At 41.8% G+C, this 17,615-nt stretch overlaps 1 protein-coding gene across 7 annotated transcripts in view; it reads left to right on the top strand.

The window, feature by feature from the left end:
* Window positions 1–17,615, top strand: part of PHACTR1 (phosphatase and actin regulator 1) — a 302,761-nt gene that overhangs the window by 243,300 nt on the left and 41,846 nt on the right. For all 7 annotated transcript variants that reach the window (XM_045006116.1, XM_045006117.1, XM_045006118.1 and 4 more), the window contains 2 exons: window positions 5,640–5,848; window positions 9,267–9,423. In XM_045006116.1, coding sequence (XP_044862051.1) covers window positions 5,640–5,848; window positions 9,267–9,423 — 366 coding nt within the window. The remainder of the gene's footprint in view (window positions 1–5,639; window positions 5,849–9,266; window positions 9,424–17,615) is intronic.

The following is a 17,615-nucleotide window of genomic DNA, read 5'->3' as shown; positions in this document are numbered from 1 at the left end:
TTGTGTGACCTTGATCAAGTTACTTAACTTCCATGCCTCTGTTTTCCTCTCTGTAAAATGGGTGATAACACTTACCTGCTTCATGAGAGTATTCTGAGCATTAACAGGGCAATATTTTAAAAGCATTTTAAAAATAGAAATTGCTATGTAAGAGCCAAGTGTTGTTATGATTTTAAGTGACACATTCCTAACTCTCAGAAAGGATCTGCACTCACTAGGCAGCAATTTTCCTACATGAGGATAACAGTGTGTCACAATTTAAACAAAGGGATAATTTATGCGGCCAACTTCTTTAAAATTCAAGAAAATTGTGGATTCCAGAATGTAGATTTGCTATCAGGGTACCTCTCACGGGAGCTCTTTTCCCTGACTGCAGTATGGCTTTTCTGACATATAGTTTGTCCCCTTCCTTAACATTGACCTGGAGGGGCAGCTTCTTGGCATGACATGCTAGTCTAATCTCCAGCCATGCGCCCAATCAGTCTCTCTGATGAGGCTGCCAATTAGTGTCAATCGTGATGCATACTCTTGTAAGCTCGCAACTGGGATCAGACCACAACTTATTTCTTATAGGATACTAAACAGCTATCAGATGGTAAAGACTTCCAGTTACCAATGCCCTGCCCTGGGATAGATTTGAACAAATGACATCAAAAGTGAAAACCTCTGTATCAGAAAGTTTCTGTAACCAATTGCCCTTAGACATCCAGTTCCCTCAGACTTAAAATGTATAAATTAAATCATATCAGACCTACCTAGCAGATGTCTTGTAATTCTTATTGAATGCATTTCAGTCTATAAGACTTTTCAAGATAACTACTTTTGTCTAATACCTTCCCCACGCTCATCCCAGCGTAGTATTATATTAATGAATGTACAGTGATCTGAAGTGTTTCTATTTTTAGTTTAATTGATAAGCAACAACACAAGATACTATTGATCTGACAATATTTCGATAGAATCTTTTTTGGTAACTCTTCATTCTGTTATCAAAGAAGAAGAGGTGATAGTTTGTGGGGATATGTTTTATCCCACTAGATTTTTACAGGAGTGATTTCCCCTGTTCTATTTAGAGTACACCCTTGAGTAACAAGAATATCAGAAGTTGTCTATATAATCTTTAAATTCCGACTTCTTCTGAAAATCTTTTCTTAATAGCAGCACTGTAATTTACATGTTAAGATAAATTCTTTTTGAAAACGAGTGCCCGCATAGCCATTGTCTTGATCTCTAAACAACCAAAGCAACGAAATCTGAAACAGCTTTTAAAACTGATGATATGAAACATTTAGTAGTGTAATTGTTCAGTACATAATACTACTACTAGCCCAACAGCCTTTACAAATAATTTTGTAGTAGACCACATGACAGTGAGTATTTCCTACCAACAAAGAGGAGATCTATGCACAGTAGAATTACTCGTGTCCTTGATTGTTTTTCATAAGTACACTGCAGTACTGCAGGTAGGGCAAAAGTGCACACCACCTTGTCAGCTGACTTAGGGAATGAAATTAATAGTGTGGAACAGAAATCAAGAAATACATAAAATAGCAGGGAAAAAATAGAGCTTAAAATAGAAAGTGGTATTATTGGTGGACTGATTAACTGAGAGAAATTGTAAAGAGATAGAGATTCTTCCACTGCTAAGACACCAGTTCAAATCAAGCCTGTGTGATAGGGATTGAAACTTGTGATTACCATCTAACTGCTGTATGGTAACTTAAATTGTTGAAATGGACAGAGGGCCTCAGGAATGAATAGCCCCAGCCCCCCTTTTTTCCCCCTCCCCCCCAAAAAATACTCTGTCACAATTAGCACCGGGTTGGTAACTCCAGCAGAGAGGTAAAGGCAGACTGAATGGGCATAAAGACTGAGCTACCCTCCCACCTCTTCTCTTACTTGGTGGACTTGTACTGTGCCTGATTGTGCAGTTTTTAAACTGAGCTGAATGATTTTACTGCATAGCGTTCACTGTTTTTTACAGAACAGCATTGTGCTGAGCTTTATCATCTCTAAGATATTAGATCTGAGTCTTAGGGATTTCCTATATCTGCCACTGAAGAGTTACACAGAATAATAGATAATCGGAAAAAGAGAGATTTAAAAAAAGTTAATTGAATTTAAATTATTAAAGTATATCAATAAAATAAAAGTTAATTGAAAGTTTTTAAAGACTGTAATGCATTTATATATCCTTAGAAGAATTCAGCTGATGCATCCCAAAATTATTTCTTGGATAAAAATAGTATAATGTAAAATTCATTGAAATCTAATAGAGAAATTCACAACCTAATTCTTCATGAATCTTTAATACTTTGTACTACAAAATGTAGAATATCTCTAGGCAAATAAATTCCTTTCTTTGATATGTCCAGTCAGTAAATATATGCAATATAAGCTGCAATTACCAAATGATCTTTTTGTGGCCTAACATAATTATAACAAGTGGTATCACTCACTTATAGTATGTAGGGCCTTTTATCCCTATAAATCCCAAAGCACTTTATGGGATAACAGTTCACGCCCCCCTTGAAAATGCAGTCATTTCTGGGGTGGAACTTGGCAACTGTTTAATGGTCCTCATCAACACCACACAACAAGTGTGGGCAGAACGTTAAGATAACTTCTCCAACTGACATAGTGGAAGGTGATCTAAATAATTAAAGGGCCCAGTCCTCCCAGGGTGCTGTGGAGTGTCTCCTGCGGTTCTGCACATCCTAGACTCCCTAAAGGAGTTGCAGTTGCTTTGCAGGATCATATCCAAATTTGATAGTTGCCTCAAATGGAATGTGGCCAGGACAGCTGGATTAACGTCCATATTCATGTGGAAAGGAGCATGAGAACTTTAACAATTGCACAGTCAGGAACTCCGATTTACTTCTCATCCAAAGAGCAGCATCTCCAACAGCACAGAGCCTCCTAATTTCACACAATTACTGTTTTGGAAAGAAGAGCACCTACTACTGAATCACTGACACCACTGTAACACCCAGGATTTTTTCTGGCAGTCTCTGATCTTAGTAGAGGGAGGCAAGATGGTCTGGTGAATAGGGCACGTGGCTGGGAGTTAGGAAATCTCAGTTCTTTTCCTGGCTCTGCTCTTCACCTGCTGTGTGACATTGGACTTCAACTCTCCCATTCTCAGTTTCCTTGTCTGTAAAACTGTACCTGCTTTGATACTTACATTCCCTTATAACGTGCTTTGAGATCTACATGTGAAGAGAACTAAACAGTAGTAATAATGACCAGGTTTGAACCTATTAGGTTGTGGGAAGTGTTGAGCTCAGAACCTAAGATACTATATGGCAGCAGAAATAGGACTGAATATTTAGAGAGTAAAAGCAAATTGCTCCTCGGTGTCTGGCTTTTTGGGCTATTGCACAGACAATTCATGTGTCTTGGTGTATCCCATTTAGGAGCGCTCTCAAAATAAAAAATGACCACTGGCGCTCCCAAGTCAGTTTGTAGACAGACAGCTCTAATGCACATTTCCATTTCTTTTTGATTCCTATAGGACCCCTTGCCTGACATTCACAAATTAAGCACAACCTTGATCGTATATTTCATCTGAGACACAGCTCATCTGCAGATAATGTATCCCCATTCATCTTTTGTACTGTTCTATTGTAAATGAGGGGAAGAAAAAAATCTCAGGACTTACATTTCGCTTCAACTTACCTTCTTCCTGGAGGAGAAGATATGAAATGCCAAAATAACAAAAGAAATTATAAAACCATCTGTTAGTCCAAGTTATTTGGCAAGTTTGGAATGGTTTAATTAATCTCTCCTGGCTCAGTAAAGATTCCTGTGCTGTATTTATATTTCCCAAGGATTTAAAGTTTCTCGGGGCAAGGGGAGAGTGGGAAGCCCATGCAGTCACATAGTGTGGCAGTTTGGCCAGTTAATCCACTATCTGTGCAATCTCCATACAACTAATGAAAGCTTTGCATGCAAATTAGCTGTAGAGTAAGGATGGTAATTGGCTTTGATATCACAGTGCTATAGGACTGTTAGCATGGTGTAGATATATGCCTTGCTGTAGCTGGGTGCAGCACACGTGTAATCGGTACAGTCAAAATGGCTGAGAACTTAAAAATTGGATAATAACAGACTGAGTATTCTAGAGATGATTGAACTTTGTGATATTCTAAACAAAAAGAGGTCTCAACCATGCTTGTAGCTGTTTGCATATTTTACCTTCATCCTAGGCTTCAGAGTGACAATCCTGGAATTTGAGAGAGAGGTGTGTGTATATATATTACACACACAAACCCACGTTAAAAGAATATTATTAAGGTTAAGCCAAGCACTCAGGAATAAGATTGTATACGCAACCTTCAGTCTTCCCCTTTGAGCTTAGAAATGCATGATCACATACTATTTTTTTTCCACAGGAGCCCTGCCTCATTCAGTGCATAGGATGGAGGTGCTCACAGAGCCGGCTCCAGTGTTTTTGCTGCCCCAAGTGGCAAAAAAAAAAAAAAAGGCGTGATCGGCAGCACTTCGGCAGCAGCTCCGCCGCCGCTGCTTCATTTTTCGGCGGCAGGCCCTTCCCTCTGAGAGGGACTGAGGGACCCGCCGCTGAATTGCTGGACATGCCGCCCCTTTCTGTTGGCCGCCTCTAGCACCTGCTTGCTACACTGGTGCCTGGAGCCGGACCTGGGTGCTCACTTAATGAATAGCTGTTCAATATTTGGTTTTCTCATTGTTCAATGTGTGACCCTAGCAATTGTTTACTGGACCCTGTTCAAACTCTGCTCTGAAGACAGAATTATTAATTTCCCCATGTTTTTTTCTATGGCGCTTATCACTGTAGTATCGAGTGCTTCATAAACATTAGTCAGTTGAGAGGTAGTGTGATTCTTCTGTAAGGATCAGCAAGAGTTGAACCAGGAAAGCCGGGCTACCAGGCAGCTGAATCCCCACATTGCTGCTTGACAGCAGCTGTAACCTGGCCACTCCCTGCAACTCTCAGTCTACAGAGGTTCAATGGCATGACAAGGTTCACCTCGAGTGATCTGACTGACAGTGGTCTTAGCGAGCCCTGATTGGCTTCTTGTCCCTATAGAAGCCTAGGGGGCATACCAGGAAGTGTCCAGGCAACAATGCAGATCCCTAGCTACCTGCCATGACCACTCTGCTTCTCTGTTCCTGAATGCCTGGTACTGACCATGGCTCTGATTTGGATTCTGACTCCCAGTTGACCCCCTGGAACCTCAGAATGAACCTTGATACATGGTATTGACCGTCAGCCTGATTTCTGACTGTCGCTCTGATCCTCAGTTTGACCCTGATACTGGCTCTGACCCTAGCTTCAGTTCTGGGATCTTAGGCTCCTGCCACTAGTCCTGCCTCCCTGCACCCAGAATCTGACACCTTGGATGTATAAACAGGAATATTGAGTAGAGGCTGATACAGACTAACACAGCTACCCCTCTGAAACCTAATTTCTCCTGTTTACCATGTTTTAACCCATTCTTGTTGGTAACTATAATCCTTCCATCTTCCCCTCTTAAAAAAAATGTCTGCAGTATAAAAAAAGCACTCGTGCTCTGACTTCAGAGAAGCAGCTCTGACTGCTGCTGAGCAATTTTCTCTAATTTTCTTAATTTCTCTTTTTAATTCTTCTTTCCCAATAGCTCTGGTTTACACCCGGGTGACAGTGTCACGAAAACAGGACCTGGAGGCCTTTCAGACATGAGACAAGTGCCAACCGTTGTGATCGAATGCGATGACGATAAAGAAAATGTGCCTCATGAATCTGATTATGAAGATTCTTCCTGCCTTTACTCAAGAGAGGAAGAGGATGATGAGGAAGATGAGGATGATGATAGCTCATTATTTACAAGTAAGACTCATCCTTCCCTCCCCCCTTTTATTTTATTTATTTATTTTTTAATTTATCCTCAAAGCACAAGGGAAACACAAGCGAACTGGATATCTTGGGCCTGATTTTCATGTCACTTACACTGGCATAAATTAGAATAAACTCCATTGACTACAACAGAGTAACAGCAGCTTAAAATTGATGATTATGAGAGGACAATCAGGTGCTTTATACTTAATAAGTACAAAGTCATGTCAGAATATTTACATAGAGGTTTGTTTTTTTTTAAACGTGTCGTCAAGTCAAGAAGGCAATGGGAATTTTACCAACGACTGCAATAGGATCAGAATGAGCCCAGTATTGAGCAGTTTTGAAACAATACTAAAGTATGGCCAGATCCGGAGATCTTGACTCAGTTTTTATTCAATCCTTTTTTAAGAAAAACTCCCATTTAAGTCAGTGTGAATATTTGGCCCCTGAACTTTTGTCCAAGTCAGAATTGGATACAAAACGAGGAAGGACTTCAAGATTGGCCCCTAAATTATTGCTGGGCATGTGCTCTTTATTTTAAATACCACCCTTAATAGACAAGTGGTAGTTTTTAAAATGGATCCTTCCAGCACTGACTGGCATGTCTGGTTTGTACGGTGTGGACTAAACACATAGAGAAAGCTCAGCATGTTCACTAAGAACAGAATAACACAAGCACACCATTTTTTGTTAGGATCAGTGTCCACGGGGGAGGAGCAGGGGGGGCAATTCTGCTCGCATACTTACTGAGCCCATTGAGTACTTATATGAGTAAGGTGGGCAGTATTTAGCTCTCTATGTGCTGTGCTCGCATTTTTCTTAATTATTTAGTCCTTACTGATTTAAAAATCAAGGGCCTGAATATGACCTTGCTTACAGCGCTCTTACTCCAGTGTAACCCTGCTGACTTCCGTGGAGTTACTCCTGGTTTACACCAGTATAAATGAGTTCAGAATCAGACTCCAGTACCCTAAGCTACAATAAGAAGTGTAATTACCAGGGCCGGCACAACCCATTAGGCAACCTAGGTGGTCGCCTAGGGCACTAACATTTGGGGGGCGGCGACCGCAGCGGCCAGATCTTCGGCCGCTCTGGTCGTCGGCGGTATTTCGGGGGTGGGACCTTCCACTGCCTCCGCTGGGGGCGGCATTTCGGGGGCGGGACCTTCCGCCGCCTAAGGCAGCAAAAAAGCTGGTGGCGCTCCTGGTAATTACTACTAAAAACATGGACCTCATTCTCCACTACCCTGCACAGTGTAGAGTAATTTACATCCGTACAAATGCTATCATCTCATTTGGTATCATTTTACTCCCACTCCACATGGTGCAAAGCAGCAGAGAATCAGGCCCACAAATGACAACTCTAAGCTAAATTTGAGACCTACGGTTACAGGGTTAGCTGCACCTCTTCCCCCTTTCTGGTTGCTCTCTGAATGCACCCCCTTCCAGTATTTGGCCTCTTATCCATAGCTGTCTCTAGGTGAAATCTCGCAATTCTTCTACTTTTTGACCAGAAGGTGAGTCCACTACCCAGTGTACAGCACCTGTATATCACCCTGAAGGTCTGAATGAGTTTCAGTCACCTGCATTTCCTCCCTTCGGGATCATGTGACCAGCAATATTGACCAACAACCTTCTTAAAACAAAGCATTTTTATTTAGCACTTAGAACAAAGAATTAAAGGCACAAGATTTTAAAATAACAAACATCCTACATGCATATTTAGTGTCATCTAATCTTATGCTTCACTACAAGCTAAGTTAGATAGGCTTTCCTCTTAAATTACAAGAACAGAACAGAGCCACCTCTCAAAGCCCTGATCCTCCTGTGTCTGTGGGACCCTCAATCTGGTTCTCTCAGTCAGTTGGGAGCATGCCTCCCAGCCTGTCAGTGGCGCCAATTCAGATATTTATTGGAAGGTGAAAATTCCGGTCCCTCTATCCAACCCCTTGGCAAGGGACCCCATTCCAGTCTATCTTCATCCCCACCCTCCTCCTGTAGGAACCCCAGGTCTCCCTCAGCTCGTGAGCCTGCCTCCCTCACACTGCATGAGCTGGTTCTGACAAGAGTCAAGTTCCTGGCAGACTCCCCTGCACTCTGCTGTATAAGAACACACTTCGCATGTGCCAGTCACAGTACTGATTGGGTTGGCCACCCCTCCGCACCCGGGCCAAATTAGAGTAGTATTGCAACCACAAGCCAGAGTGATGCTCTGGGCTGCGCTAGCAGCAGCCATACTGATTTAAAATGGGATCACTGCTTAAAAGTGGTCAGGCCATGGGCCCCGCAGCTCCACAACCTATGCAACTTTGAGCAATTGAAAAATCCTTGGAGAGAGGTTCATTCCCCTCCAGCCTCCCCTCCCACCCTACAAACTGGTGCCACTGCAACCCACACAGACAGACTCACACTGGCTCTGCTTGTAGCAGTGTGGATGTTGCAGAACGGGTGGCAGCTCAGGCTGGCCAGCCAAGCTCAGACCCAGAGGGACATGAGTAGTTAGCCTGAGTCGCCACTAGTGCCACAGCACCACACTGCTATTTTTAGCATGCTAGCACAAGTCTGTCTACCTGGGCTGGGAGAGAGACTCCCAGCTGCGGTGTAGACAGACCTATTCTGACACTCACTGTTCAAAGTGGTTCAGGTGCTGCCCGAGGACAGCAGGCTTGACTCATTAAGGCTACATACTCTGGCATTGTCTCTTCTTGAACCTTAAGTGTAAGCTGTCGGGTGACTAGGAGAAAAGACCTCCTCCCTCTTTCTCTAGGTGGACAGGCCCTGCTACCCAGTCAGACGCTGAGGGTGAAATATCCATTCTGTTATATGGCACAGAAACCCCACGCTAGTGGCAGATTCAGATACAATATTAATCATTCTCAAAAAACACCCCCACATTTGACACATCTGCATCTTATTCTCTTTACCAGTTGGACCAAATTCTGTCCTTCCCCGTAATGATGTAAATTGAAAGTGACTCCACTGAAGCTAATAAACTGGTGAAAATATGGAAAAAATTCTATCTAAGGCTACCCCTAAAAGTTAGATCAACCTAGGTGCATCACTCAGGGCTTTGAAAAATGTCACTCTCTTTGCGACATATTTAGGTCGATGTAACCCCCACTGTAGATGCAGCTAGATTAGTGGAATAATTATTTTGTCAATTTAGCTACCGCCTCGTGAGGTGGCAGTTTAATTACATCGATGGAAAAACCCCTTCCATCAATGTAAGAAGTATTTACACTACAACACCGCAACAGTACAGCTGTAGCGGCATAACTGTGCCACTGTAGTGTAGACTAGAATCTTAATTCACTCTGCTTATCCTCTCCTGACTGTTACTTCTTTGCCTGCTGTATGATATGGTATAATCCTGACATCCCCTATGGCAAGACCTCTCCCTTCTTCCATAGGTTCTCTGGCAATGAAAATCTGCAGGCAGGATTCTTTAGCAATCAAACTTAGCAACAGGCCTTCCAAACGAGAGCTGGAGGAAAAGAACATCCTCCCAAAGCAGACTGATGAGGAGAGACTTGAACTGAGACAGCAGATTGGAACAAAGCTAACAAGGTAAGACCCAAACACTTTCCTAAAGTTTACCATCAAGCAATGGGTTGCTGGGAGAATGGACTGCAAGATACAACTTTTATCCTTGGGCTGTGGAGATTTAAGGTCCTCTATTCGCAATGCTCTATGTGAGAAGTCACCCAACAGGATGAAGAAAACCAACGGTTCTAGGCTTTGCCTCTGCTTCAGTATAATTTCCCATACACAACCCTATCTCACCCTCGGGGGTCCTTTGCTATAGAAGGGCCCGTGGAAATGTGCTTTCTGCGTTGGTGCTCATTTTCTACTCCCAAATGAAAAGGTGCAGCTTTGGGGATATCCCGGGCTGCAGCATGTTGAACCCTCTTTATGTACCCTTTGGTGAAACCATTGGTGCTACTAAATGAGTGATATGAAGCCCCCTCCTGACTGAGTTACCTTTGGAGCAGCTAAATATATTCCTATCCAGCAACACTCCTACCTATCACACACAACCTGATTTGGGTGGGTCAGGCTTGAGCAGGGTTTCTCCCATTGAAGACTCGTTCATCTCTCTAATCTTATTCCTTTCCACTTGATTTTATTTTTGCCATGATAGATGTGGGGTAGGGTAGAGAGGTGATTGATAAACATGAAGGATAGAATTTATTACCTCGCTTCCTCTCAGCAATTAGTTGCATTCAGAATAGTTAGCATTCCTGGGTGAAATATGTAAGATGTTCAAGTGCTTTCCTGTATACTTTTTACCTGTGCTTTCTATATTAAATCTAATGCTCCAACTAGCCTGTGGGATCTGGGAGTATTATGCAGAAGTAGGCAGTAATAATGCTTTATGAATGAAAATTTTCAACTCTACAGCTCACTTAGTAGCTTGGCATAGTGTATTTGCACAAAAAGATCCAAATTGATAGTGAGCTAAAAATAGAAGTGTCAGGAAGAGAAGTGTGTATCTATATGCAACATCTGCTTCGTCACATACAGTACTCGGGAGTTTCCCTCAGTGAACCCTGTGTTATTGCTACACGTCAGATTGTTTCTACCGAGTGACTCTTAACTTGCATATAGGAACACAGGATGCTCTGTTGAATCTGATCAAGGCTCACCTAATTCAGTATCCTGTTTCTGACAATGGTCCACACCAAATGCTTCAGAGAAAGGTACATGAAACCTTGCAGTAAGCAGCTGTAAGATTATTTGCCTCCCCACATTAGGTATCCTTATAATCCCTATTAGTTAGAGATTGGCTTAAACCCTGAAATATGTGGTTAAATATCTCTCCGGAATGTATATTAATATTAACCATTACAACATAGAATAATCTGTTTTTTATATAATATATTATGTCCGATCACTTTTTGAATGCTACTATGTTTTTGGCCTCAACATCCTATGGCCATGAGTTCCACAGATTACTTACATGCTGTGCGAAAAAATATTTCCTTTTATTGGTTTGGAATTTGCCACCGTTTAATTTTAATGAATGTTGTTTTGCTGTTGTGTTATCAGACAGGGAGAATAGAAGCTTCTAATGTACCTTCTCTATCTCATTCATTATTTATATAGTATCAGAGGGGTAGCCGTGTTAGTCTGGATCTGTAAAAGCAGCAAAGAATCCTGTGGCACCTTATAGACTAACAGACGAATAAGTACATTATTTATATACTTATTCCATGTCCCCTCTTACTCATCTCCTTTGTAAGGTAAACAATTCCAGTCTTTTCAATCTCTCTTTATGCCCCTAATCAGTTTTGACACCTTTCTCTGAAATCCCTTTAATTCTGCCATATCTTTGTTGTGATGGGTGAGCAGTATTGCTCACAGTATTCCAGACGAAACTGCACCATTAAATTATATCATGGTATTATAATATTTTCCACATTATTCTCCATCCTAATCCTTATTCATCATAACTTCTTTTTTGACTGCAGCTGCATACTGAGTTGAGGTGTCCAGAGTGGCACCCTGATCCTTTTTTTTTTACTTGATACCGTTACTTTAGAGCCCTGCAAGGTATCTGAGTGATTTAATTTTTCCCTCCCCAATGTGCATTACTTTGAATTTGTTGATATTGAACTTCATTTGCCATCATGTTGTCCATTCACCTAGATTGGTTAGGTCCTTCTGAAGTTTTACACTCCTCTCTGGACTTCTCTAATGTAAAAAAGTTTGTGTCCTCTGCAACTTTTGCCACCTCATTACTCATTCCCCTTTCCAGATGATTAATATATATATATATTAAACAACACTGCTCCAACTAATTTAATGTCCCTGTGGGAACAAGGTGTTTCTGCAGTTTGATTTTCAACTAGGTAAACCAATTTTGACAATAACTGGAGCATTTCTTAGTTAGGCCTCATGTTCTCAGAACATCACTGCCTTTTTCTCCAGTGCATTCATCTTGCTATTTGTGCTCCTTTACTGTTGGAGGTATGAAACTGGATATTGTCTTCTAATGTAGCCATGGGTTGGATATTGAAAATCCTAAAAGTTTAGAATGATAAAATATCTGAGCTGAGAAAAATACAGGACCTGATTCATCACTGCATTACTCTAGTTTTATACCAGTGTAACTTCACTGAAGTTCATGGAGTCACAATAGGAGTAACAGAGTGGTGAATCAGGCTCTGTTACAATTGGAATTTAGAGTTTTGCATCTCCCTGTGCTGAGTAGAGTTAGAAGAAGAGTTAAGAAAGTTAGGGAGAAAGATACTTCCTCAGCCAGGCTCCAAATACAATGTCACAAATGTTGCAAAACTAGACAGGGTTACAGGTCTTAGCAGTAAAAACCTAGAATGTGTCTTACATTTAAATACAAAATATCAGAGTATAAATCCAAGCTGTCTACGGCTAGCCTGTAGGCTGATAGATATTATATTTTTTGGCTGGAAATGTCTCGAGTTTGGTGTGCAAAAATGTACCATTTCCATGGCTTGCAGAATAAGTTTCAGAAAACTCAAGTTGATAATTTTTCTGTTGTGTAAATAACATTTCAGAATCTCATTACTGCACCCATACTTTGTTGCCACATAATGATGAAAATCTCAAGCAAAATTAAAGGCATACAGGATTTATAGTCCTCGGGGAAGAACTGAGATTCAGACTATGATTGCAGTTGGCAAGTTTAATAATATTTCTGAGGAATTTGTACCATTCCAGCAATGGGTCCCAAAGGTTTGAAATAACCAGCCAATTAAATCACATACATTATTTGCAGAAGAAATATAAAATACAGAATAAAAACTTCAGCAGATAGTTATTATCAGCAGTGAATGGGATCAATTCATTTTCACTAGAACGCTGATTAGGACACTTCAGTATTTACGTGCATTCTTCACTATACTTAGTTAAGGAGACATCATTAGCTGCAGTATTTGGCAGATCAGAATTTAGATCTAAAAAGACAATGTTATTTAAAAAAGAAGCTTATGGGCAGACATGCTAAGATTTCGATCTCTGACCTACTGTACAGGGGCAAATTGACCCCTGTGTCATTCCACTGACTCAGAAGTGTCTGTTCATATTGTATTTAAATGTTGCTAGAAACAACTAAATCTCAAATCGTTCTCAGAAAATGCTTGTGATTCTATTATTGTGTCTGCCAACTCGTAGCCTCTTTCTGAGTTGGCCTGTCTCCCTAGATAGCTGCAGACAAGTAACTCCTCTGGTCCCCCGGAGAAAGGCTTTTTAACTTTGTAGTGTTCTTTTGACCTCTAGCCTCCTAGCTTTGACAAAATAAGGCTTGCAACTTACTAGAGATCAGACACAGGAATCTTGATGCTAATAGTGTGACCCATTGTCTTTCAAGTGTGTGTTGAGGTATCTTTATCTAGATATATTGTGTTGCTATCCTGTTTGCTATTCCAACAGTCCCGTGTTAAAATAGATCAATACAGGGTAATCTACTAACCCAATATACCATAACTCCCCTTCCCGACCAGCTCACATACAATGTTAGTAAAATGGTTACATCTCTGTACGCATAACATCATTACATATCCGCTCTTTCTGTCACAAACTCATCCTCAGAGTAGTGGTGTTGCAGCACTGTGTGGTATATGCAAATATTGACCTCAGAAGGGCAGGTGAGAGGAGTGCCACACCATCTTCCAGACAATGTGCATATGCTGTAGGCATTTTGGCTGGGTGCCCATTAGGCCTGCAGGGAGCAGATATAAATTACCATCCCTTCTGCAGCAATATTTGGAGCGTGTGCTGTGCCCCTGCCACACACCGTTATTTGCAAAGCTATGTCTAAGCATTGCCGTGCTCAAAATGTCCTTTGAAACCAGAGCTGGCTCCAGCTTTTTTGCCGCCTCAAGCGGCGAAGTGGGGGGGAAAAAAAAGATAAAGACACGATCGGTGGCACTTCGGCGGCAGCTCTGCTGCACCGCTTCATTCTTTGGCAGCAGGTCCTTTGCTCCGAGAGGGACTGAGGGACCCGCCGCCGAAGACCTGGACGTGCCGCCCCTTCCTCTTGGCCGCCCCAAGCACCTGCTTCCTTGGCTTGTGCCTGGAGCCAGCCCTGTTTGAAACCCATCAAAAGTAGCACGGGGGAACCATGACTCCCATCCTGTCTCCATCCACACATTTAAGAATTAAAAGGATTCAGTTAAATAACAAACAAGGGAGTCCCTTTGCAACACATATGCATTCTCTTTTGTCATCTGCCCCCATCCTCACATATCTGAGTAAGGGGCAACTAGATATTGTGTTGAGATCTTCAGTGTAAATAAGACAGTGTTAACCAGCACATACTTCAGTAACATGCTCCAGAGAAAGGTGTAAGAGGATAGTGCTCTGCGTTATATTTTGTTCTATATTCCTAAATTTATTCATTCTGCAAAAACACTGCAGAGCACTGTCTATACCACCGCATCTGGAAAATCTGATTTGAGGCAATGCAGATAATACACTGCATTTATCACAAGACAAATATGATGTATGAGACTAGTCTATTGAAACACAATACGTATAATATATCAGTAAAACCAGGTGTGACACAGTACAATCCCACAGATTATTAAAAAATAAGAAGGAAGTATTTGTGGTTTGGCAATATTGTGGTAAAAATCACACATCAAATCTGTTATTGAATAGCAGACTTGACAGGTGGTGGTCTCCCATTGTTTTATTGGGGAAGATAATCTCTTCTGAATACACCCTACCTGTGCTGTGTCTGCCTTGACTGTGCTGAAAAACCTTGCCTAGGAACAGAGGCATCAGCTTATCCATGGAATTCCCATGGAGGTAAAAGATCACCATACAATTCTGAAATGTCATGTATCTGTTGTGGGATTTTATGTCCTGTTCAAATCAAGTTCTGATTGCCTATGTGTGAGAGAGTGTGTGTGCATGCACACAGGGGAGAAAGGGGGAAGAGCGGACAGATGAAATGGAGTGAAGAGGAAAGAGAACTGGGCAGGTAGGAAAAAGGTGGAAGGGAAACTATGTCATCAGTTCAGATATGATTTGACCATAAGGCTGGCAGAAATGTCATAAGTATTAAAGTACTGTAAATCTGCAGTGTTTGCATAAGAGCAAGCACCATGGCTATTTGGATAGTCAAGTTGTCTTCAGATAATTTGACTTGTCTGAAATTTGCTTCACTGTTAAATGTAATGCAATAAAATGCAATCAAATTATTTAAGTTAGCTGCATTTTTCAGGTTGACAGATCCTTATAGAGAGAGATGTGTTCAGAGGAGATATTATTAGCCCATTGGCAGAGACAGTACTTGGTGGAAAGCTGTCCAAAAGAATTTATTTTTAACAATAAAATTTGACAAATATTTCTATAAGGGACCATGGCATCTTTTATGCCTGAAAAAGTAGACCAGCAATTGTTGAACATGCCATTCAGAGGATGGCTTGCTGGCACCTTCAGGAACATCATGCCATGGTGTTGACAGATGGAGCAAGGACTGCAACCGTGACCTCTATTCCTAAAACAGCACTAGTGATACTGATCAACCAATTGTCACATCAGCAGGTTTTTCGTTTCAGGCTCTAAATATGAACTTTGAGAGACAAAGTCAGTTGGTTGTAACGTGGGGAAAATGCTAAATATCCCTCAGAATCACTGCCATGGCCACACACACATTATTCAGCGATAGAGTAATTGCGGTTGTACTGTACTACATGTCTTCACCAACTAGCCCATGAATTGCTCAATGTTTTTAAGTGCACAAAGGCTCTTTAAAAGGCCTGCAAGAAACAGCCAAAAGTGATCATTTTTGTTTACTAAAAGTTTTCTGCTATGAGGACAGAGACAGCTTTTTTAAATGATTTATTATTTAACCAATCCCACTGAGGGTGCACAGGCTTTATTCAGCCACAGACTGGCTGCAAGATGGCCCCCGCTGATCACGACTGAATGATTGTTCTGGACCCAGTTCTCAAGATTTTCATTCTCTCACTATCGCAGAATCATTTAGGGATAACCAGGCAGTGAGACTGGGCTTTGCTCAAAGATTTTATTTGAGTTCTTTAATGTGAAATCATTTCTTCCTAATTACCTCTGAGGTCTGCAATTCTACCATTGATCGTTAGGCTTCAGTAATGAGAGAGAAACATTCCTTAAGGCAACACCTCACCCTTAGTGGCAGCAGAGTGTTTGGAGCCTGCCTCCTCACATTTTGCATATTAAGGGAAAAACTATGTGGAAAATAGAATTGTGGCAAACAAGCTCCTCTAAATCCTGGATTCAAGGGGCGGGTCCAGCAGAACTAGATGTCTGAGTGTTGTCTGGTGAAGAAAAGCTGAAGAGAGCTGAGCCTGTGTTTTCACGATGATGGTTAAACCGAGTGTAACAGGGCATGCCTTCTCTCCTGACATCTTGACCCACAGAAACTGCCTAGACTCCCACTAGCTATACATTCACAGTGCTATTTATTTTGAGTTCCCTCCACCAATAGCAGAACAGTCCCTGTGCAACAGTCTGTTTACAGTATCTTCTGTGCTTTTGACCCTCTCATCAGGACTTGACTAACTAGCCCTCCCTGTCCTCCCTCCATCCCGCTTCCTTCCTGTGCCTTTTGATCAGATTTGGGATGATGGGCTAATTGGCTCTCTGCCCCCACCAGCCTGATTATCTAATTACCTCAGTCAGCTTTCCCTGGGAAACGAATTGGCATCTAAAGGTTATGTCTACACAGCAAATTAAAATCCACAGCTGGCCCGTACCAGCTGACTCGGGCTGTGGGTCTGTTTCTGAGCCCGGAAGGTTACACAGCAATGAAACAGCCTTGCAGCCCAAGCCCTGTGAGCCCAAGTCAGCTGGCTTGGGACAGCCGTGGGTTTTTCTTTGCTGTGTTGACGTACCGTAACTGATGAGAGTGCAGGCTCACCTGTTCATTTCCTGCATCCAAGATCAATGGCATTTTTTCTTCCTGTCAGAGCTTGATGAAGGAAATCATATTTTTCTGGACACCCCTGGGTTATTACTGCTATTATCATCAGGTGGGATGCTGTCAGAGAGTTATTGTGAGAGGCAAGATAATGGCAAACTGAGCTGAGTAATTATTGCACCTTTGAGGCCTAATCCTGCCTCCCTGAACTCTGTGTGAGCTTGGTTGGGTTGAAAGGAAGGATGGTCTTTTGCAATTAAAGAACAGAACTGGGTCTCAGGAGATGAGGGTTCAGTTCCTGGGGCTGGCACAGACTTTCTGTGTGACCTTGGGCAAGTCATTTAGAGCTAGATTTATAAAGGTATTTTGGTGTCTAAATATGCAGATAAGTGTCTAGTGGGAATTTCAAAAGCATCTAGGTGCCTAACTCCCATAAATTTCAATGGTGAGGTGCTTTTGGAAATTCTTCTAGATGCCTGTCTCCATCTTTAGATGCCTAAATACCCTTACAAATCTGGCCCTTGGCATACTGAGGTCTTCATCAAGGTACTGGGACCCCTAATTCCCATTGAAATCAGTGGCAGTTAGGTGTCTAAATACCTTTGTGAATCCCACCTTTAGTCTCTCAGTGCCTCGGTTCCCTATCTGTAAAATGGGATTCTGATTTGTCCATGTAGATTTTAAGCTTTTGGGGGCAGAGACTGTCTTACTATGCATTTTCAGTACTAAGCAAAATGAGGCCATGAACTCAGGGGTGGAGGGTGGGGCTGTAGGTGCCACTGTAATGCAAATAAAAATAGGATTGTTCCCTATATCAGGAATGAGGTTCCCCTCTTAATAATATACGGAGATATACCAATCTCCTAGAACT

The sequence above is a fragment of the Mauremys mutica genome, chromosome 2 (genome assembly GCF_020497125.1).
Source record: "Mauremys mutica isolate MM-2020 ecotype Southern chromosome 2, ASM2049712v1, whole genome shotgun sequence".
NCBI lineage: Eukaryota > Metazoa > Chordata > Testudines > Geoemydidae > Mauremys > Mauremys mutica.
Note: the sequence above shows the minus strand (reverse complement) of the source record. Positions and strands in the feature narration are given on the sequence as shown.